Source organism: Rattus rattus, chromosome 2 (genome assembly GCF_011064425.1).
Source record: "Rattus rattus isolate New Zealand chromosome 2, Rrattus_CSIRO_v1, whole genome shotgun sequence".
NCBI lineage: Eukaryota > Metazoa > Chordata > Mammalia > Rodentia > Muridae > Rattus > Rattus rattus.
The window spans coordinates 30,254,796-30,279,364 of NC_046155.1; the positions used below are offsets into that span (position 1 = coordinate 30,254,796).

Here is a 24,569-nt window from a genome sequence, read left to right on the forward strand (position 1 = left end):
TGGCATCATGGCACACACAGACAGATCACTCACATACAAAAATAAAAAAGAACGGAAGAAAGAGGATCACGTCGAGATGATTTAAGCCAATGTTCCCACCCAGCACCAGGGGGAAGGACCGAGGCTGAGATGCGCACAGGAAGACCAGTAGCTGAGTGGGCTCCGCGCTGGGAGATTCGTCTCCTTCTGTGGTTTCAGGAAACAAGACTGATGTGAATAAAGAAAACTTCAGGTACCAAGTGTGCATCTGAACAAAAAACAGGCACGGAGTGCATGCACTTGTGCATCACGCTACACATCTGCTATCCCAGTAAACACACAATGGTTTCTTTGGAGGCTTGCAATAGGAAAATTTACTCTGAATTATATCCGACCCAGTTTGAAAGATGGCTTTTCACTAAATACAGGTGTTGCTTTTATAATTACATATAATTTATTTTATTTTTGTTTGTTGGTTTTGTTGCTGTTTTGAGATAGGATCTTGGTCTAGGCTGTCCTTGAACTCACAGCAAGCCTCCTGCTGTAGCTTCTTAAGTGCTAGCTTTATACTGTATACAACTACATTTGCCATAGATTTGAATTTAATAAGGAATAATTCAAGTTGGAAAAATTAAAATAATAATTACCTAGTGTGTACTACTTCCAACAGTTTGAATGGAAACAAAAGGGAGAAAAGTGTTAATAGGGACTCAGTGAGCTGAGGTGAGAGCCAGCCCCAGTTACAGTGACTTTTAAAGGGGAAAAGCACGCACACACACACACACACACACACACACACACACACACAAGTGCACAAAACAACCAACCCCCCAAAGTCCTATTCTAGAAAGCTAAGTAGGAATGAGGTGTTCAGAATATACTGAGAAATAGGAGGGAAAAGCAGGCAGAGAGGTGTATCTGAAATGACAGCACCAAGAGGTGGGGCAGGAAGAGCTGAGTTCAAGTCCTCATGAACTCAGAAAATCCAAGGCCTGAGAAATCAATTCAGTGTCAGAGGGTACCTATGGCCCTGGGATTATGTACTGCTCAAGAAGTGGGGAGCTGGGGATAGGGGAAAAGGAACGAAAACAAGGCAAACACTAAACAGAAAATTCTTCCCAAGAAGGAGTCGCTGATGGAGCCCATTACGATGTCAGCTCCCCCCACACACCCTACTCTTCCTAGAACCCAGGTACCAAGGACAAGGCCATGCCCATAAGAAGCTTATTCCTCAAATCATGTGAAGGAAGGTAGTTAGTGAAATGTGTGTAAAAGCTGTTGAGTGAGCTCTTACATTGGCTAGAAGCGCCCCTGGGTCTCTGCCCTTTGCTTCTTCCTGAGTGCAGATGTCAATGTTATGGCTAGAAGCCTAACAGTCATCTCTTGGCATGAGGATATAATGTAACCTAAAGGTGGCAGGCAAAGACGGACTCCTGTCCAATAAGTCATCTTCAGACTTATGACACAATGTTTTTCTGTCAACAACAATGTTTTTCTGTTAAACAATTAGAGGCTTGAAACTGATTGCAACATGTATATGAGTCCACGCACATACATATGGTGTGTGTGTGTGTGTGTGTGTGTGTGTGTGTGTGTGTGTGAGAGAGAGAGAGAGAGAGAGAGAGAGAGAGAGTGAGAGAGAGAGTGTTTACCCATGTGTATAGCAAGAAAGTATGTAAGAACAGGGTTTTGCAGAATTTTCCAACTCATGACTCATTTTTGTCAGATAAATCTTCCCACAAAAGAAAGTGTGTTGACTAGTCTTATGTCACCTTGACACACAAACACGAGCTATCTGAAAGGAGAGAACCTCAATTGAGATCTGCCTGGAGGAAAGCCTATAGGACATTTTTTAAATTAATGGTTGCTGGGGAAGGTCCCAACCCTTTGTACATGGTGCCATCCCAGGGTTGGTGGTCCAGGGTTTATAAGAAAGCAGGCTAAGCGAGCTATGGTTAATGAGACGGTAAATAGCACAGCATCCCTCCACAGCTTCTGCATCAGCTCCTGCCTCCTGTCCTGTCTGAGGTCCTGTCCTGACTTGCTTCAATGATCAACAACAATATGGAAATATAAGCCAATAAACTCTTTTCTCCCCAACTTGGTTTCTTGGTCATGGTGTTCTGTTACAGCAATAGAAACCGTAAGACAAAAGATATATATATATATATATCACATCCAAATCAAACATCAAACATTTGCTGAGGATAGAGCATAAAGACATTTATTTTGAAACAACCCTTTGAACAAAAGCAAATTTGCTTATTGATTTATTCGAATGCCTGGCCCAGCTGCTGAGGAAAATTTGCATTTTAATGAGATAGCCTTTATTTTTACTTAAAGAATTAAATCTTGGCTGAATGTTTGATTGGAGAAGATGAAAAGCATCCTCAGATTCCTCAAGTTGATGGCCACTGTTGATTTACCTGTCACTACTAAGATACTCTTTGATACAAATATAGTACAATATGGCGGAAATACGTCTAGAGCCACTCAGGAATTGTTTGAGATTGTCTTTACCCCAAGCCAAAATCCACGTAACATTTTTAAATGGAATTCATCAGCAAATCAAACAGCAAATTTTTGAAAGTGAGCATTCTAGTATAGCGCAAAGCAAAGACAGGCTAATTTGACACGGACATCCTGAGGAATTATGTGGGGAAACTACTAAGTATTTGTTTCCATAATGAAAACATTCATGTATGAGAACAGAAAGAAGACTGACTATGCACAGGAAACCGCAGTTTACTTGGACATGGTGGCTCATGCCCATAGTCCTAGCACTTGGGACTTAGCAGGTAGAGGCAGGGGATCAGGAGTTCAAGGTCACCCTCAACCCTATAGCCAGAACAAAAGCCCACTCCTGTAACTCACAGCGTGCAATACTTCTGAACACGAACTGTTTCAGGCAGTGTTTGTTGGTGTGTGTAACAGGAAGAAGGCACATGAGGTACAGAGTGTGTACCTGTGTCATGTGCCTGAGAGACCAAAGCTGTAATGAAGTCAAATGACACAAGGTCTGCCAGAAACACTTGGAGTCGTTAGTGTTCTGTTTTAAATTAATTTTTGGTTGCTATACCTTCAGAAGATCATTTTTACTGTTGCCAAAATTTTCTTTCGGCGAACTCTACATTCAGCTATAAAATCCAGCATGGGGTTTCCACCCAGAGTTCGGGATGCCGGCACTGGGGGGCGACTCTCTTTTGGAGGGAGGAGCCCACGCAGAACCTCTCACCTGTGGCACAGTTGCATCGCCTCTGCGGCCGCCGTCGCCTCATCCAGCAGGGAGGCATTGGCCATGTCCAAGCCTGTGATGTCAGACACCATGGTCTGGTAGTTGAGTAAACTCTCCAACCTCCCCTGAGACACCTCGGGCTGATACGGAGTGTACTGAGTGACCCTGGGAGGGAAACAGAAGACTGTGTCCAAACCAAGCCGCTCCTGACCAGAAAAGCTCATGAAATTCCTTTGTCTTCAAATTCAGTGCCTAAATCCCTTGAGAATCACGTAACACATGGATAAGACCCTGAGATGACCAATTTGACCCAACTTAAACCTGCTCAGGAGACCAGTGAAATACACTTCTGAGTGCATCTGAGTGTGGAAGTTTCCAGAAAGGTTTAACTGAGGTAGAAGACCCAGCCAGAGGCTCACCCTGAGGTGGACAGCACCATGCAGCAGGTTGGAGGTCTACTGGATAGACAAAGAAGGTGAGTCCCTACATGACCTCCTGCGGATCCCTCACCTTCCCCCCGATGATATTGATGATGATATTGATGTTGACGTGGGTGGTGAACCTGGGCAGGTGACAGCCCAGCAGGAGAAGGTGTTTGCACCAAGCCTGACAACCTGAGTTTAACTCCTGAGACACAAATGGTAGATGAGAACTGCCTTAACAGGTTGTCCTCTGACCTCTATGTGCACACTGTGCAGGGCCCTGCAAAGCACAACCCCCCCAGTAAGTAAAGTAAATAGATAAGTAAATAAAATCTTAGCCAAAATAAATCTCTCACCTCTAAGTTACTGAGTATTTGGTCACAGCACTAAAAAGCCAGTTAATACATCTTGTCTTTGGCTTTTAATAGGGAAGAACAGAATTATCATAGTAAAAATTACTATTCTTTGGCCACAACCCATATTTATTCTTTCCCCCTCCGCATTTTTTAGATTTACTCATTTCATTTTACACACCAATGAATATTTCGCCTGCCTGTTCGCATGGGCATAACATGAGTGTCTAGTGCCCGCGGAGGTCAGATATGGAAATCAAATCTCTTGAAACTGAAGTTAGAGATCCTTGTGAACTACCAAGTGGGTGCTGGTAACCAAATCCATGTCCTCTGAAAGAATGAGCGCTCTTAACCACTGAGCCCCTGCCGTTTTATCATTACTCTTTTAAACACATAATCGTAGTTTGTAGCTCAGGCTACCTGTCATCTACTCAGTAGATCAGGCTGGCCTTGAACTGACTGCCTCTCCTTACCTTCTCAAGGTCTAAGATTATATGCATACACCACCTTGCCCAGCTGTCTAGATTATGTTACATTCCTATTTTAATTGTCTTACTGTACATATGTATTTTGTATGAGCATCGCACATGCATGTGGGGGGGCAGGCAAAGGTTGATGCTGAGATCGTCTTCAATTTTTCTCCAGCTTACCTTTTTTTAAAAATTAACTGGGGTTGGGGATTTAGCTCAGTGGTAGAGCACTTGCCTAGCAAGCGCAAGGCCCTGGGTTCGGTCCCCAGCTCCGAAAAAAAGAATTAAAAAAAAAAAAAATTCATTTACTTTTGTTTCTCATATTCACTGACGCATTGCCTACATGTGTGTCAGTGTGAGGGTGTCGGATTCCCTGGAACTGATCTTACAGTTAGGAGCTGCCCTGTGGGTGCTGGGAATCGAACCTGAGCCCCCTGTAAAAGCAGCCAGTGCTTCTCAACTTCTGAGCTACCTCTGCAGCCCCTCCAGCTTGTCTTTCAAGACAGGAACTCTCACTGAAACTGGAGCTCATAGAGACGGCTAGGATCCGTGAGCTCCACAACCCACCTCTTCCTGGGCACAAAGATTGCAGGTGAGTGCCGCGGCTTGAGCCTTACATGGGATCTGAACTCAGGTCCTCGGCAAGCATTTGACAGAGCCTATCAATGGAAATCCCCAGGGCATCTGTCTGTGTTTTATGCCTGCCTGCTGCCATGTTCCCTGATGAAGGGCACAGACTTACCTTCTAGAACAGTAAGCCTCCAAATAAACCCTTCTCTAAGCTGCCCTCTCATGGTATCTTATCACAGCAATAATAAAAATTAACTAGGACACCAAGCCAAAAGAGTTAAGTGATATAAACGACTTTAATTTTTATACCCTTTTTTTTTCTCTCTCTCCTGCTCTGGCAATCATATGTGGGCTTTGAAATCATTGCTATGTCGAGAGCTTTATTTAAAATGATTTCTCTTTGAGGACCATCTCAGCACACAGTACTACATCAGCACATTGAAACAAGTTCCGGAGTTTTGTTTTTTTTTTTTTACCGGTGTGACTGTGTGTGCAGTGGAACCCATTGTTGCAGCGGTTAGTTCCCTGCATAGCCTAGATTAGCGATTGTAAAGGCAAATCCTAAGCCAGTGGGGAACTGGAAGGAAGGACGATGCAACACAATACACAGTGCAGGCGAGCGAATGGGACGTTGAGAGAAGCGAGGTCCTACGAACCCACAAACAATGAGCACTGGTGACCTCCAGTTGGACAGGGCCATCACTCACAGCCTGCTGTTAGGAAGACAGGCGTGACACTGTCCCAGCCATATGCTCAGACAGACTGCCCAACCGGACACTCGCAGTGTGTTCAGGGACACCACTGAGATTTAGTTAGGCAGACAGACACGATTTCTTTCTTTCTGTTTGGTTCTTGTCTTCAGAGAGGGTCTCACTATAGTCCTGGCTGGCCTACAACTGTCTATTGTGGACCAGGAGAGCTTTAATCGCATAGGTTAAATTCCCAGAGCTGAGCCTAAAGGCACTCTCCACCACATTCAGCTACACCTAGGAGAGACAGTTGTTACCTGGAGCAGATGAGACGGGATACATTTCCGAGGTTAGGCGCTGGTCACCTGAGCCTACACATACAAAGTTGAGCATTTTAAAGAAACAGCCACCAAAGTGTTCTTTTTCATTCAAAGCTCGGGCAGTGCTACCTTAACAGCTGTTGTTCTTGAACAGCAGTGAGCAATGGCTGCTATTTCCATAGCGAATTCCAGGCCAGCTAGGGCTAAATAATGAGCTGCTGTAAAAATAAAAAAAAATAGATATGGTGGCACACGCTGTGACCACGGCATTCGGGAGGCTGAGGCAGAAGGATTAAAAGTTGGAGGCTGCCTGGACTAGACAACAAGAACCGTGTCTCAAAAATAAGGGGAAGGGGAGGAGGGAAAGGAGGAATGGAGGAGGGTGAGGGAGAGAGGGAGGAGGGTGAGGGAAGGAGGGAGGAGGGAGAGTGTGAGTCCTGGTGGCTCATTTCAGAATCTCTAGGGATGATCACAAACCTCTGCAACTCCATATTCAGGGCACCCCCGCCACCACCTCCCACTCACTGGGCTCTTCCACAAGGCTACATAATACACCCCCTACAGACACATAATTAGAAATAGCAAAAATAGCCTCGTTTTTTTAAATCTTGAGGCAGAGGCGGGGGGTTGAAGTGGTGCTGTTCTTGTATTGGATCTGCTTTTGGATCCCAGCAGCCGTATCGAGTGGCTCACGACCACCTGTAACTGCCATTCCAGAGATCTAATGCCCTGTGCGGCCCACATGCATACACCAGTCACACACACACACACACGCACACACACACACACACACACAAAACATCAGAACCTTAAATTTCGCATTAATTTAAAAAGAACAAGGAAAAAAAGAGACCAGGAATGGTGGCGTGCACAACTTTGGGGAAAAGAAAGTTCGAAGTCACCCTGTGCTACGTGCGAGTTTGAGGTTAGCCTAGACCACTTGAGACCCTGTTTAGAAAAAGCCTAAAATGAAGTCACATAATTTAAATCCAGATGGGATCATCAATCTTCCAATGGCATCCGTACCTGCCCAGCCTTTCTTTGTTGCCTTACTAATATGGCAATTCTTTTTTTTTTTTTTTTTTTTGGGGATTTGGCTCAGTGGTAGAGCGCTTGCCTAGGAAGCGCAAGGTCCTGGGTTCGGTCCCCAGCCCCGAAAAAAAGAGAAAAAAAAAAAACATGAAATTGCCAAATATTTGAGGTGCAAATGTACAAAAAAAGATTTATAATGAGTACACTGTAGCTGTCTTCAGACACACCAGAAGAGGGCATCAGATCTCATTACAGATGGTTGTGAGCCACCATGTGATTGCTGGGATTTGAACTCAGGACCTCTGGCAGAGCAGTCAGTGCTGCTAACCACTGAGCCATCTCTCCAGCCCCAAATGTGCATTTCTTGACTCCCCGTTCAAATCTGATGAGGCTGGCAAAAGGGCTCACTGGGTAGGAGCACTTGCCATCAAGCCTAAAGTTCGATCCCCAGAGCCTACGTGGGTGGCCTCTGTGCCATAGCACATTCATACCCATAAACACACGTGCACACAAGTAAAATGAACAAAACCTAAAGATCACTATGGCTTCCTTTTATGCCTGGGAAAAAGCATTAAATTTCCTGACCACAGTTGCTCAGTCTGAGACTGCAGTGAGCAGGTGACCTCTGCCAGAGGGGTTTACTTATTCCGTCTTTTGCATGACCAGCCTTCCTGTCCTTAGCCCCCTTAATAATCCAAGACTGAGGTACTGTAACCACTACTGCTCTAAACAGTTACAGGTGTTTTATTTTTTTTTTTTAACACTGTAGAAACATAGCAGGCATAACTGCTCTTCTTAGCAATGGCCTGAAAGGAAGTACAGAATAACCCTATTTCATGGTTCAAAACTGCTACCAAGTCATGGTGACGCTCATTTAATCCCCACACTCGGGAGGCAGGGGTGGATGGATCTCTGAGAGGGTCAGGCCAGCTTGGTCTACAAAGCAAATTCCAGGACAGCAAGAGTGATAGTGGAAGCCTAACTCAAAAGTCGTCTGGAGAGAGGGCTCTGCACCTAGGAGCACAGCTGCTTTTTCAGAGGACCAGAATCTATTCCCCACATCCATCTGGTGTCCACAACCATCTGGAATTCCGGTTCCAGAGGGACTTTATGCCCTCTTGTGGCTTCTCTGGGTACTAGACATGTATGTGGAGCAAGGAGGCACATACATGCAAACACCCATACACATACAATCAAAACATTTTTTAAAAGTATTTTAAAAAGGTTTTCAAAGTTGCCATGAAAGGGCTGCTGTCATACATACAGGAGTTTGCCTCAGTCTGGGGTGGGGGTGGAGTGTTTAAAACCATTTGTCTGAGGAGCTGCAGAGGTTTCTTAGTGGCGTGAACATGTTGAGTTTAATATCAGGTACCAAGAGGAATTAAAAGAGGGGAAGACGGTGGTATCTGTGACCCATGGCTGCGTCTTGGTTGACATTAATGCAAATGCTTTCTTTTTCTAGGTTTTTAATATATGTATTTTAAAAGTACCTATATGCCTTTAGGTACTGATGGTTCTGAAGTCGGTTACTTGTAATATATTCGACGACAATGGCATTTATTCCTAAAGAACCAGTTTCCTCTATCACTTTGGTAATGATTTTCCTTTGGAATCGGGGGAAAAGTAGGGGGCTTGCAGAACGGCTCATAAAACTCATAAAAAGCTTGCTTTAATCTTACTGCCAAGATTACAAACACCGGAAAGCCACAAGGCAAACGCAAGCGTTGATATTAGTCATTGACGCTCTCAGCAATTGACGCTTTGGGACAGTGGGCCCCATGAGACAAGTTCTAGATCCAGTGTACAGTTTCTTTTCGGAGCCCAAATGTTTGTATTCTTTCGAGTCTATGTGACCCATTTATTTTCACCTCACGTCACCGGAATTTGTTGGCTCCATTGCTATGGAAACCATTCAGAAGTATAATGTGAAGTGTACCACCCACGTGTTCACAGCCCTCTCTATCAGCAGGAGCAGGGCGCAGGATCGCTCTGCGGGTCTGGCCAGCTTTTGGATATTAATGCAAAGCAACAATATTTAAAAGGCACCCAAAGCCGGACCCGGATGCTGAAAAGCAAAACACAGAGTATTGTCTCCCTCTCAAAACACTGGCTGCCCCCAAATTAATTAGCATACTAGATCACGGCCAGAGAGAAATATGGCAGACACTGTGTATGGTCAGTAAGAGCAAAGGCCACAGGCCAGACTCAGGCAGAGAATGCTGGAGCCCATTCATGGGCATCGACAGGCTTTTTTTTCTTTAAGGGGGAAGAGAGAAAGGCTATTTGCTTTTGAAATCAACCTTAGAGTTCACCATGCAAACTTTTACCAGAGCCACAGTGGAAAACAAGCCCTCAGCTAATCAAACGCATCGGCAAGCACATTCATACACTGAAATACTGAAAGACTTTCTCTGCTGATGGGTCTGCTTTCCTGTTCTCTTATTAAAAAGGAAGTAGCTGTGGAAATCTCCACACAGGGGTGGAGAGCGAACATGGAGATACCAACAGATCTGGTCCCCGTGAAGATGGGACAAGACCAGAAGGATGGCCCAGCGGGGAAAACAGCTTTCCAGACAGGCCTGACAACCTGAGTTCCCCAGACCCCATGGCAGAAGAGAACTGACTCCTGAAGGCTGTCCTCTGACACATAGAAGCGCTTCCCCCAAGGAGCAGGAAAGAACTATCTGATTGGCAAGGGGCGATGGGAGCAAGAAGCTGGTCATGCACAGCACAGGCCTGCCCACAACACACATGTTCACTTCCTCAGTAAAATGGCAGCAATAAAGCTGATGTTCCAGTCTTCACTCTGCTGACACCGTGACTTCGTTTCTATCAGCTTCGGACCAAGAAACGTGGGGATAAGTGGGATATGAATATGGACACTTAAAAACCCTGGCAAACGGCAAAAGTCTGGGACGCAATATGACGAGGTTCGGACACAGCCTGAAATGCCCCAGGGCCTCACCAAAGAGGAATAAAACCTTGTCCAAAACAGTATAGAGATTCAGATTGATTCAGGAAGAGATCACCAGATCTGGACTTTATGCAAATAGAAGGGGAAGGATCTATTTCAACATCCTGCAAGGAATTTCCCAACCAGAAGCCATGTGGGTTCCTGGAGTCGAGGGCGGCGGGGGGGCGGGGGGCAGGGGGCAGGGGGGGCGGTGTGTGAGCCATGGGATACAGGGATCGCATATTTAGTATACCTGTTCTCGGGCACAGAGATACATTACCATCCAGAATTCTCCAGTAAGTTCCGCAGAATGGTCTGGGGCACCGAGCAGTTATAGTAGCCCATGCCAATATAGGATCTCCAGATCTGGTTTTTGCTTGCAATGGCATGCAGAGTTTCGAGGATCTCATTCTCACCTGATTGTGGGGGAAAAGAGACAGGTTACTGGAGAAAACGCCCCCGCGGCAGGGAGCTCCACTTACAGTTTAAAAGCCTCCTGTTGTTTGAGTGTTTGTATCGGAACAGATATAAAGAAAAATAAAGTTATCCATCCAGCAATCATTAAACAATACTGCATATGGAAACCTGGTAGGAGGACCCACGGATTCCTCAATATTAATCTCTCATTATTTTTCCATCCGTGTAGTATGCGCACACGGGTGTATGTAGGTGCACATGCTTATGTGTGTGAACAGAAGCCAGCGGTTGATACTTTCCTTGATCACTCTCCAGCTTACTTGAGACAGGGTCTCTTACTGACCCCGGGACTCATTAATTCAGCTATACTGCCTGGGCAGCAAGTCCCAGAGATCTGCGTGTCTCAGCCACTGGGACATGCTCGGTCATGCTTAGCTTTCATGTGGGTGCTAGGGATCAAACACAGGTCCTCAAACACAGGTCCTCATGCTTCTGTGACAGGCACTTTACCCACCGAGTCATTCCCGGAACCTGACTCTTAACTCTTCTTCATTCAGTGAACTCTCTCCTCTCTCTCTCTCTCTCTCTCTCTCTCTCTCTCTCTCTCTCTCTCTCTCTCTCTCCGTGTGTGCGTGGGCGTGCGTGCGCGTGTCTGTCTGTGTGTGTGTACCCTCAGAAGTAGCTCATTGACCTTCTGGGAGCTGCAGGCAGTTGTGAGCTGCCCCATTGTGAGTGCTAGGAATGAAACTTTAGGTCCTCTGCGAGAGCAGTAAGTGCTCCTAAGTACTGGGTCACTTCTCTTGCTTCTCTCTTTCAGTTGTCTTATAGTCTCTAGAGATAGGCAAGGCCATAGACTTATGTAATACATAGCTTACATTTTGTTTATAATTGTTCTACTGGTTATTTTCTTGTCATTTGAAGAGCTATTAAAACAAAACAAAACAAAAAAGCTGGTATCCAAGAATATAAAGTAACAATCATAACAAAAGACTCACTTAAACTCTCAACTAGTGTTCCCATAAAGGAACCTAGTTAGTAAGGAATTAGAAAATTCTTGAATGAGGGAAATCCAATCACCTTCCAAATAATCTTAGGAACAGAGTGATTCAAAAGCCCAGTAGGAGGGGAGATTAATTAGCGGTGCCTGGCAGGCAAGCCAAGCTTCAATTAAGGTCCGTGCGAGATGGACAGGTCCCTGCTCCACATTGTGCCATCCAGACAAAGGCCCAGCTCTCAAATGAGAACAGCCCGAAAGGATTTGCTGGTCAAGCCAAGAGCTCAGCTCCTAGATGCTATAGAGTACTTTCTAGAGGAAGAATATGACTCTGTATTATATACACTCTGTATTATATATATATATATATATATGTATATATATATATATATATATATATACACACACAATTCTGTATATAGAAGATTGTTCTATATAAGGTTGGAGAGTCAACAGAGAAGATTGTGGTCAGCAGTTAGCACTAGAGTCCAGGAGGGATATGGGTAAGAGGAATACTGTCAAGTGGATTTTGTCTCCTAAAACAATGCATTGCGATTAGAAGCCTTGGTATCTTTGAATGTGACATTGCTTGGATGTTGAGACTCACAGATAGATATGAATACTGAAATTAAAACTCGATAATTTCCACTTAATAGCCTGGTTTTATAAGAACATAGGAATTTGGGCACATTTGACATTTACTCCAAGAGAATGCCATGTCATGTGTAGACCACAGTGATGTATCTACACGCCAGCAATGACCAGAAGGGATAGAAGAGACTCTTCCTCAGAGCTCCAAGATGCAACCAACCTGTCAGCACCTTGAATTCGAACTCAGCCTAAGAGAACAAACTCCTTCTGCTTGAGCCATCCAGATTGCAGTAGGACACTTGAGCAACCTTACAACTCAGCCTAAGAGAACAAACTCCTTCTGCTTGAGCCATCCAGATTGCAGTAGGACACTTGAGCAACCTTAGCTGACCAAGACAGACATCTGCTCAGAAATTTTCTAGAAGCTATAGGACAATTGTCCCTTCCAGACACTGAAACCACAGCCATGGACCAGGGTGGTTTCCAGGTCTTACTTTGCCAGACCAAAACAAAACAAACAGACATCCATACAATATTAAGACTCTACCACCCAAAGAAAGCAGCCCAGATGGTTGAAAAGGAGCTTATCTATTGGCACTATCTATAGTTGCTACTATGTTTCTGAATGTATTAAGAAACAAAAGCCAGGCGGAGTAGCACACAACCCGAGAGGCTAAGGGAAGAGGATCAGAGTTTTGAAGCTAACCCAGGTTGCACAGTGAGACTCTGTATCAAAAGAAAATAAAACCAAAACCAAGAAAAATCCAACGGACGCAGAGGTGCAATACTTTGCCACACCGCTTCATAGTGACTTGGGACAAATGTCACAGACAATTATTCAGGCCAAAGATCTGTCCTGTCTTTAGCATAAGAGTATATAACTTTAACTCCAACACCCTGGAGGCAGAGGCAGGAGGATCTCTGAGTTTGAGGCCAGCCTGGTCTAGGTAGTAAGTTCCAGGACAACCAAGGCTACATAGAAGACCCTGTCTCAAGCCAAATAAACGAGAAGGGCCTGAGCACTGCCCATTCATCCTCACAGCCCAATGTTGAGGATACAGGAGCTTCCTGAATTCATGTTCCACGAATAGCTGACCGGGGATAACCAATTCAATTCTGACTGGCTCCATGTCTGGCAAAAACAATATAAAGCCAATTGACTTGGTTAGAAACCACAACCATAAGGCTGACAAGTGGGCAAAAGTGCTTCTCACACAGTCCGAAGACCTGAGTTTGATCCCCTAGAACCCACGGTGGAAGGAGGGAACGGATCTATGAAAGGCGTCCTGCGACCATTACCACTTTCATAGCCATAGCATTCGTGCACTGCACTCACACACAAGAAAGACGCTGACCAAGTGATGCCTCCCTCCCAGTTTCCCCTGATGAGTTAGGTTTTGACACATTCAGCAAAGACCTGGGCAAAGCCCCCCATTTCAGTTTTCTCAGGAAAGTCTCGAAAGAACTGCAACAAATAAATGGTTTCAAAATGTGACCAACATGGTTTCAATCTCAGGAAACCTAGGTTTCACATTTACTCAGACTGCTAACAGGATTATTCAGTGCAGGCGACTCCTTACCACAAGGAGCAGGGCTGCTCTGAGGACATGTGAGCTTCAGATAGGAAAATGGCTACTGTGCCAAGATTGGCAATTAAGGACCTACATTTCCCATTTAGTCAAATTATCTGAAAAATGCACTCGTGTGTGTGTGTGTGTGTGTGTGTGTGTGTGTGTGTGTGTGTGTGTGTCTGCTATAGCACATGAATGGAAGTTGAGGACACTGTTATGGACTCAGTTCTCTCTCTTTACTTGGGTTCTTGGGAGCAAACCCAGGGCACAAGGGTGCTTACTAGGCCATCTTGCTGTCCCCAAAACTGTGTTTTAAAACTCAGATTCAGAGAGTCACAAGCAGGTCAGGACAGTGACAGGAGTTTTGGGGCTCAGTATAGAATCCAAGAAGACAGCTAAACTACAATCATCAACTCACCGACCTCTTCCTGGAAGGAGCTCCACTCTGTGTAGCTGATGTTAAGATACTTTGTGGGGTCTCCTTTTTTCCCACCCTTCATTTCCACACCCCAATTTCACTCCCTATCTAGGAGAGAAAGCATAGAGGGGAGGTAGAGATCCTTAAATCTAATTTCTTTCTTGTTTCTTCTTTACTTACAGCTGATCTTTGCTACTATGTGAGTTCTTCTTTTTCCCACTCTTTATCCCCTTCCCTCATTCCAGCCCCTATCACTACATAGGAAAGGAGAGAGAGAGAGAGAGAGAGAGAGAGAGAGAGAGAGAGAGAGAGAGAGAGACAGAGAAAGCTTTGAATCTTCTTTCTTTCTTTCTTTCTTTCTTTCTTTCTTTCTTTCTTTCTTTCTTTCTGTTTCTTGTTTGAGCACTACTAGTAACAAACTGCAAACAATCTCCAGGAATAACAGTAACCACCAACCTCACCTCTCAGGGCCCTTGCATTTATATATCCTGTGAAAAGTTCCCAGAACTCCAAACTTCACACGACTGCAGAGATTACCTGCAGCTGGCTAAACCACGCCTCTGCTGGAGCATGAGGCAAATCATGGTCAGCTACTGCAGACAGTTCGAAGCAGCCTCATGCCCCCACACCTGGGATTAAAATGAAAGCCCATTCTTATAATAGGCTTGTTTTTAAAGAAGCCAAAATTCTAAAATTTGTCACTATGGCTGTGCTGTTTGGATTTTACTATCAGACCAGCAGTCATTTTCTCTTTTTACCTTCATTTTCTATTGTCATAAGGGTTTCATTTTTCTAGTCCTATGGTGAGAGCCCTGGCTGTGTGTGCTCATTCCCAATGATATAAAAGACAACTTTAATTCTAGATCTGCAATGGAGGACCCTCCCGGGGAGCAGTAAGACAGATGGGTCAGTTTCTCCAAGGAATCCCTGGAAGAAGACAACACTCCCATTCTCTAGTAAGCAGCTCGCTCAAGGACAGACAAGATCAGTTAAGAAACGAAATCCAGTCAGTAACAGTCTTGCAGGGGTAAGAGGTAGGGCTGTCTTTTCGACTGACAAATGGAACATAGGATGTAAGATGGTCCCTGACACTTGAAAAAGAGCAGAAAACCGCACATGAAGAAGCTCATAATGTTTGGTTTTTAATAGGCAATTGAGCATAAATGAGGAACAAAGAAAGTTGTTATACTCGGAAGCAGGAAAATTCTTTTCAGCTGGGTGTTGGTGGTGCACGACGCCTTGAATCCCAGCAATCGGGAGGCAGGGGCAGGCAGGTCTCTGTAAATTCAAGGGCAGCCTGGTGTACAGAGCCAGTTCTGGGCCAGCCAGAGCTGTATAACGAGATCATCTCAAAACAAACAAACAAAAAACTCGTGTGACATTCAAGTGGGAAAGCAGGGCACTACCATGGGAGATCCTGACATTTCTGGAGACTCTGGATTCTTAACTAGAATTGTACAAGAAAACAAAACCTTTGACATACTTCTAGGTGGGATGGGGACATTTAACTCTAGTCGTTAGAGTGTAGTTCCCATCTCTTCCTTCTGCATCCTCCCAGCTATCCACAGAAAAAGCCAAAGTTATGATGTTCATTCTGCTCCAATCTAGCTAGGACCAATACGAATTCTTCCCCATGGTCTTCATGCTCTCTCTCACTGTCTGTTGAATGAGCTTTGCCCTGCACATCACTTGTACCCTGCCGAGTGTGAAGAGCCAGTCACAGTGTGGCTTATGATTACTAGCTCTCAGAAGACCAAGGCAGGAGGTTCTTAAGTTTGAGACCAACCAAGGCTACAGGGCAAGACCCTATCTCAAAAGGCAAATGGTTGACATACTCAGTCATACAGCAAGGCTGGGTTCTATCCCCAGCACAGGGTACTGGTAACTGACACAATCTTGAATCCTCTGGTAAGGGAGTATTAATGAGGCTCTTCGCTTATTTAATTTGACTGTGCGTCTTCAAGCTCCTGCTGCCTTGACTTCCTCGCAACGATGGGATGCGACCTAGAATTGTGAGGCAAATAAATCCCTCTCCCTTTAAGTCATTTTGTCAGAGTTATTTATCACAGCATCTGGAAACAAAACTAAGACAGCAAGTTCCTGGTCATGCTTCCTGAAGTGTGAATGCTGTGAGGGGCCGTTCCCGCTCTCTCAGCCGCTGCCGCTTGCTTATCACACCTGAACCCCCCAACTAGAAGCCAGGTCATTGCTATGATAAAAATCTAAGCCCTCAGGCCGCCTCGCCCACACATGAGAAAAGCTGTTCCCCAAATGCAGAGCTCGGTGTGTACAGTTTCAGATGTCTTCTCGCTGCTTATGTCTCGTGTCCATTCAGAAAAAGTCGCTTGGGTTTATGTGCAGAAGGGGCAACCCAATCCCAGAGTTAGCTGCCATCTTGACATGTCCACATAGCAATGGAAGGAAGGGAGAGAAAAGGGGAGAGTTCATAGGCTCATAGCCAGCAATGTATATGCTGAGTCTAGGTCACCTGAAATGGAACTGGGCAGAACCAGGCCTCAAAGTCTATAATCTGGACCATAATGAAATCCAAGTAAAATTCCCGTCAGAACAACACAGGGCCCAGGTGTCACTTCTCATCTGCCTTGGAAAGTACAATTAAATAACTAGGGAAGAAATGAAGACAGAACCAGGAAGGAGAATCCATGAAACACCATGCGGGGGCCAGGCACAGTGCTTCATACCCTTAATGCTAACACTTGGGAGACTGAGACAGAAGGATTACCATGAGTTCAAGGATAATTTGGGATACATAGTTGAGTCATAGGCCATCCTGAGTGAGCTGCACAGTGAGAGTCTGTTCTCAAAAAACCGGAAAGAACCAATTGGAGACAAGCTGTTATTTTTTTTTTTTAAGATGCCTTCAGCCCTGCAGGACCGCTGGACACCGCACTCCCAGTTGTGTACTTCTAACCGTGCGGCCTCTTAGGCAATCTTTCTCACATCTGAGCAGCAAGTTCTTTCCTTGTGGAACAAACACCTGCTTCTGACCTGTTTATTCCCTGGCTTCAGAGCATTACATAATGACCTGGTCCTCACGGACAGAGAGCAGAGTTCAGTGCCCTCTGGGCTCTGCTTCTCCTCAGTCTCCAGGTAGGGAGGGGACTGCAGCTCATCTTCTTGGAATCCATTGAGCACACCTCCTTCCTCCTTATGTAACTCCACAGGACAAAGGCTTTCTAAGAGCAGCTCCCTTGCCTAAAACATCCAGAACCTTGTACCAAATAAATCTTCTCATTTCACTATGGAACTCTGACCTGGAAACCTTGCTGTGTAGACCAGGCTGGCCTCAACTTCAGAGATATACGCCTGTGTCTGCCTTCAGGTGCTGGGATGACAGGTGTGCCGACACACCTGGTTCAAACAAATGTTTTAAGGACAGCGTAGGTCTTAAACACCTGGCACGTGGCCGTGGCTTTTGAGATTTCTCAGATGAATGCATCTGTACAAGAAATGCCCTGGAATGGACAGGCAGGCTATGTGAGTCAAGATACATAGATTGCACCAAAGCTCACACTAACTTAACTTGCATACATGCTCTCCCTCTGTAACCCATGATGAAATCCTCTATTTTGGTCTTAATTATATAGGAAGATGCATTTGGGATTCACTGTAACCCCCTAATCTGAAGATAATATTCCTGTGATTCAATACAGTGTTCATACACACTACTCATATAATGCTCTTTCTTTCTTTCTTTCTTTCTTTCTTTCTTTCTTTCTTTCTTTCTTTCTTTCTTTTTTTGGTATGAGGGATTAAACATCCTTGTATATGCTAAGCAAGCATTCTATGCGGGGCTATATACAACCTAAATGTTTATGGTTTATATGTTTAAAGAATGAATACAAGATGGATGTGGTACTGCATGCCTATCTATAATTCTAGCACTCAGGCTGAGACAGGAAGATTGCCCTGCCCTGCTTTCAAGGCCAACCTGAAGGAGCCAGTCTCTAGGAAACAAAATGGCTCAGCCAGCAATTGCTTGCTGCCCAGTCTGCTTGAGTTCAATCCCTGGGATCCCCAAAAAGAAAGAACTACCTAGCCTCCATACACATTCTCAGATACAGCATAAAGGAAACAGATAAATGTCATAGCAATGAAAAATAAGCATGCACTTGCTCACACATACATAGACCATCTCTGAAATGATTTATAGAGAGCTGAGGTCAGAGGAAGAGCTGAGTCTCGCTTTCCCCTGAAAATCTTGTGCATCTGAGTTCTGGACAATGCACTTATATTAATTATGATAGCAATTCAGCGACGGCATCATTCCGGGGCTGCAGTTGGGAAGTGGATGGGTGTGGCGCTTTCTGACTGACACTGCCTCCCAGCAGCCCAGCCAGCAGCACCCGCACAGAGCAGACAGTAAGCAATGTCACGGCCTCCCCCGATTTGTCACCCTCCTTACACTTGGCAAGACACTAAGAGAGTCTCGAGGAAGTCACCGGGATGGAAAACCAACACGCTCACATTTGAGTTTGCCCAGCCAATGTCACCAGTTGGAGAAAGGTCTTTCTTTGCCAGAGGCTGAAGGGAAATGCTGGGGACAGATTGCAAGGGTGGAAATTGTCTTGGCAGATTTTTCTTGCCAGCATGCATATCCCTGGCTTCAGAACTGTGTGGGAACCATGGGGTGGGGGTAGGCGGGCTGAGGAGGATGGCAGGTGTCAACCATGATCAGTGTTTTATGAGAGATAGTTTATGTTACGATTTTCTGAGTAAAAGCCAGAATAAAGATTCAAATTCTGCCTAAAAAACTTAGCCTTTTTTTCATATCACCTAGTAATTTACAACACTTTTATTTTTAAATCTTACCCATATCCTCTTAGTGTCTGTCCATTCACCAGTCCAGGTACCTAATTGGTGTCAAATTTCCTCCCTGGGAAGTGGAGGATTTTATATCAACTTCTGTTCAATCATAGACTTTTTTTCATTAAAGGAAACCGAACCAGACCAGACCAGACCAGATTCTCTGTCCACTGTGGAATGGAAAGTCTGATGGAAGACCCTTAGCTATTGGCAATGAAACCCTGTCTTAGTCCCATTTCTTGCTACACTGGTAAGAAAAAAGATACCCTGATCTTAAATGCAGCTTTAGGGAGATGAGTAAATCTGGCCCACAATTCTGGCCGCAGTCACTGCAGGGAAGTCAAGACGCAGGGGTTTGGAGCAGCCAATCTCCTTACATCAACAGACAAGAACAGTGCAATGCAATGACTGAAGTATGCCAGCGCTCCCCTCTTCAGTGTACAGGGCTCCCTGCCCAGGTGCCAATCATCGATAGACCTTTCAACTTCCAGTTAACATAATCAAGATGATCTCTGCCCCACGTCATCCTATCCCTTCCCTTCAGACAGTTCTTTCCCTGGTGACTCTAGGCAGTGTCAAGTTGACAATTAAAATGAAAATCAGGGGGTTGGGGATTTAGCTCAGTGGTAGAGCGCTTGTCTAGCAAGCGCAAGGCCCTGGGTTCGGTCCCCAGCTCCGGAAAAAAAAGAAAAAAAAGAAAAAAAAAAAATGAAAATCAGTTACTATGGCCACATTGGCCAGGACAATAGGAGCAAAACGAAGATCTGACTACCCTTTACCCTATCCCAGCTTCCTTCCTTCCCTTCTCCAGATCTGGTCAGACCAGATTCCAGTTAGCAAGCCACCCTAACTTCCAAATCACCACAGCCACCTAAAGGAGTTGAGGCATGTCTCTTCTGTGTTCTGATGGCTCCTTCCTTCATGGGACAGAGTCCTTCCTCTGCAGCAGACCCTGCTCAACTGAAAGACACACAGCTTCAAGATCAACAGAGCAGCAGCCACAGTGGTAGAGAGAAGCCTGAGGGATATCGTAATTGTTATTTTGTTCTTTCAAACCCAAATCTGTCCTTTCTTGGGGAGGCCTCATCCTGGCCTCTCTGAACATAGAGAAACACTGCGATTCATAATATTTATCCAGAACACCAGGTGACCTACGTCTTCGTACTCAGGCCAGATGGTTAGGTTGAAATGAAAGTCGGCAGAGTTTGTTTTCTCTTTTCTGCCCAGGACATGCTGCTATGCCCTGCAGAGCATGAGCACAAGGGGAAGTATATGCTCCAAGAGCTTAACTCAAACAATTTACCCTGCCTACGGGAACGACAAGTGGCCGCTTTTTATAGATCAAAGGAACGGTCTGTGGAGAGATCTGTGCTTTAATTTATAATCTCACCAAGTAATGAATTGTATGTAATCTCTTTGCAGACAGGAACACGGTGGGTTAAGAAGAGTTATGTTGGACTGGAGAGACGGCTCAGTGGTTAAGAGCACTGACTGCTCTTCCAGAGGTCCTGAGTTCAAATCCCAGCAACCACATGGTGCCTCACAACCAGGTAGTTCCACACGACTAATAACTTAACCTAGCACAGAATCCATAGTAGATCACTACAAAAATCGTTTCCCTAAACGGTTCAGCTCTATTCCTATAAGCGAAAGCTTAGGGGAAACATTTATAAATGGAAAGTCGACACTATCGGGAAAGTTCCACCAGTGCCTACAATAACTTTGGATTCAGGGATTTCATCTTTCCAGAGTTTAATAATCAGCATTGAGAATCCAGACTTTAAACTCTCTCCGTTTGTACTATAAAAATATCCTGGGAATAATAAGCAAGACAGAAGGAGTGAGCAGAGAAAATGAGATTTATGGGGCTGGAATGACGGATGGCTCAGTAGCTTTTGTGAACACCCGCTTCTCTTGCAAAGGAGCAGTTTTCAATTCTCCTCATCCACACTCGGGTTCTAGGAAATCTTCTGGCCTCCAGGGGCACCCCCAAGCACACACACACATACAGTAAACTAACAATGAACGCTTTGTTTTGGCTTTGAGGCAGGATCTCACAGTGCAACTCTGGCTGTCCTGGAACTCGCTGTGTAGACCAGGCTGGCCTCAACTCATTATCTGCCTCTGCCTACCAAGTACTGGGACTAAAGGCGTGAGCCACCATATCTGTCATAATTTATAAATAAGTCATAGAAAGAGGTCTAAGTCGTTACCCACAACACAACAGACATAAAGCAAGGGACACAGCTCCTGGGCGGACGGTTTAGCAGAGACATCAGAAGTCAGAAGACACGCAGAGCAGCGAGCGTATAACCTTGTGATCTTACTTGCCCCCGTGCCTCTGCCTTGAGAATGGTGCGCTGCCCGAGTCCTTGCTCCCTGTTCCATGAAGTTGGTCGTTGAACCTCTAGGTGCAAGGTGGATGAGTCTTTCCATCTCCTTCCAAACCCAGCGGCCTGAGCTGACCGGCCTGAGCTGACCTTGAAGTCTCTGGCACTCGAAGGTTCCAATCCTCAACCTCGGCTGAACTTAGTGACTTAGTGACTACATGTCTCACTCTTGCTTCTAGACCGTAAATGATACCTGACAGAATCAATGTCATTCAACCTCATCAGGCTCTCTCTGAGGGACGACCTCCACTTTTACCACCTAGATACGTGACGGGCTGACTCTTCAAATTTCACTTTTGCCCAATTCAGCCTTATTCTTCCTGCTTACCATGCAAAGAGAATACCGGGCAAGCAGCTCCCAAACTCCTACCACCCTAGGGGCCACTCTTGATCCTGCGGACATTTTTCCTTCTTGGACCCAAGAGAAGTCCAAAAGTCAACATAGGGACCACAGCACTTGAGGAAAGTTTTCTTCTTGACCCTGGTGACTGCACCTGACTGTTCCCCTCCACATGCTCATCCTTCCCACATTCTGCCTCTGTCTGTCCACTGTGGAAATCCCTCATTCCCACGAAGTCACTGCGGAACTCTGGAGCCCCCTCCGCTCTTTGACGCTTTTCGACCCTTTCCTTTCCCAGACTTGCACAGTCATCTCAGAGTCCCTGGGTTCAGTCTTCCTACCTCTGCTCCACTCAGGCAGGGTCAGAGCTGCAACCGTCTGAGGGCGCCTGTCATCCCTGTTCCCATCCTGTGCATTTAGCATGGTCTTGATGCCTGCTTCAGGAAGAACCGAACTATCTCACATTTAACATAGCTTTTTGGCTCTGACTCCTCCAGAGTGACATCTCATACCTTGCTTTCCTTACTCCCTGACAACGAAATAGTCTGTTTACAGTTTGTCCATCACTCCTCAAACAGCCACGTGTTTTCACACTTTCACCTCTGCCGATGCGGTAATCTGTTTCCCTCCTATTTGCAGAATATTCAGTATTTCCTGTCAGGGACCTTGTTTTTATTACCATTCGACTCTAGTGTATCCAGTGCCTCCGTAGCGCCTTCCACCTTCCAACACCCCTCTTCATAGTCCCAGGGGCACCTGCATTCTCATACACCCCAGCCCCCTTTTGGCATTTCTGTCAACAGTGTGGTAGCGTAGTTCCATATATCAAAGCCCAAAGAAACTTAAACAAGCCTCTCGAACGGGAGGATGGGAAGCTGACAGAGGAAACTATGAGGGCGGGCCTGGAAACTGCAAACTCAGACAAACTACTGCTAACAAAGGCCATTCAAAACCTAACAAGCTAAATAGTCCAGGGAATTTCATGTAGGGACAAAGGGTCCTTCCCACTTTAGTGGTCTCCAAGGGTAACACTGTATTTACAGCGCTGCATAAGTGATTATGATAGCACTGAATATTTTGATGCTATTTAAAAATTCAGCATAAGTTAACATCATGTAGGGAGTATGTAGACATTGGGGAAGATGCAGAAGTCTTGTTTTAGTTTTTTTTTTTTTTTCTATCTAATACAATGATCAACACAGGTCATTGCACAGTTCCAAACTCCTAGAACGTACATCATTATCCACTACTGCATAAGAAATTATGCTACTTCCTGAATTAGCTAGGACCCATGAGTAAACATGAATTAATATTCATCAGCCAGACAAGATGGTGCACATCAGGTCCAGCACGCAGGAAGCCGAAGTGAGACAACCACAGAGAGGATGCCTAAGGTGAAGGGGAGGAAGGAAGGAAAAAGTGGTCCATTAACAGGAACAAACCGACCAATCTGGTGGGAGATGGGGCCAGAAATACACAGGAAATGTGTGGATACTACACGGAAACCTTTACCAAAAGCTGGATCCACAGACATCTTTAAACTACTTTTAAAAAACGTACGTGTGTTAATATTTTTGCCTGCACAAGTCTGGGTACCACATGCATGCCTAGGAGAGCCTGAAGCCAGAGGACATCAGACAAGATGGGAACTGGAGGGACAGGTGGTTCTAAGTTGCCAAAAGGATGCTGAGAACCAAACTCCATTTCTTTCCAAAACCCCAAGTGCCCTTATCCACTAGTCTCTTTACACCCTTCTTGGCAAGTAAACATCTAAGAAAGAAGAAATCTTAGATCTAATCGAACCTCATAGCAGCCTGTGGGGACTGTAGCTTATTTTTGTTTTAGAGAAACTGTTGAGTTTGGCAAAAATTTCTAACTGGCAGTAATTAGCCTATAGTTTTTCCAAAACAATCCACTTCAAACAAACAAACAAACAGACTGTCCTGGCTGGTTTTGTGTGTCGACTTGACACAAGCTGGAGTTATCACAGAAGAGGAGCCTCAGTTGCGGAAATGCTTCCATGACATCTTCCTGTAAGGCATTTTCTCAACTAGTTAGTGATCAAGGGCGGAGGGCCCAGCCCATTGTGGTTGATGCCATCCCTGGGCTGGTGGTCTTGAGTTCTATAAGAGAGCAAGCTGAGCAAGCCAGGGGAAGCAAGCCAGTAAGAAACATCCCTCCATGGCCTCTGCATCAGCTCCTGCTTCCTGACCTGCTTGAGTTCCAGTCCTGACTTCCTTTGGTAATGAATTGCAATGTGGAAGTGTAAGCTGAATAAACCCTTTCCTCCCCAACTTTCTTCTTGGCCATGATGGTTTGTGCAGGAATAGAGAACCCTAACCCTCACAAACAAACAAAATTTAGGAATGTTAGATGCAAAATATGATTTTTCTTTATTTTTATGTATAATTTTGTTTGTTTGCCTTTTGCTTTTGGTTTTTTGTTTGCTTGTTTGTTTTGTTTTGTTTTTTGTTTTTTGTTTTGAGGCAGAATTTCTCTGTGTAGCTTTGGCTGTGCTGGAACTAGTTCTCTGTAGACCAGGCTGGCCTTGAACTAAGATAAGAGATCTGCCTGTCTCTGCCTCCCAAGGTCTGGGATTAAAGGTGTGTTTTTAAAGACTGTTTGTACTCAGTGTGCACGTCAGAGAACAACTGGGTGGTTCATTTTCTCCTCCCATCTTTTAAGCTCTGGGGATTGATCAGACTTGGTCGCAAGTACCCTTATACTCTCAGCCATCTCATCAGCCAGTAAAACTTAAAAAAATTAGATCTATCTTTATTGATGCTAGATGGCTTCTTAAGAAGGGGGTGGGGCTGGGAGAGATGGCTCAGACACTGCCAGCGCCCTAGTCAAGGAGCTCACAACCACTAACTCTAGTCCCAGGGAACCTAACGCCACTCTGTACTCCAAGGGTACCTGCGCTCAAATATACTCCTGTCTCCGCTACTCACACACAATTATTTAAAAGTAAATTTTTTTGATATTTCTGTCAACAGAG

General features: G+C 45.1%; 1 protein-coding gene across 1 annotated transcript in view; it reads right to left on the reverse strand.

Annotated features, from left to right (window-relative positions):
* Gldc (glycine decarboxylase) overlaps positions 1-24,569 on the reverse strand; it is a 79,492-nt gene that overhangs the window by 49,747 nt on the left and 5,176 nt on the right. Inside the window, exons 3-4 of the mRNA XM_032891796.1 lie at positions 10,304-10,439; positions 3,215-3,379 (exon numbers count right to left, since the gene is read on the reverse strand). Coding sequence (XP_032747687.1) covers positions 3,215-3,379; positions 10,304-10,439 — 301 coding nt within the window. The remainder of the gene's footprint in view (positions 1-3,214; positions 3,380-10,303; positions 10,440-24,569) is intronic.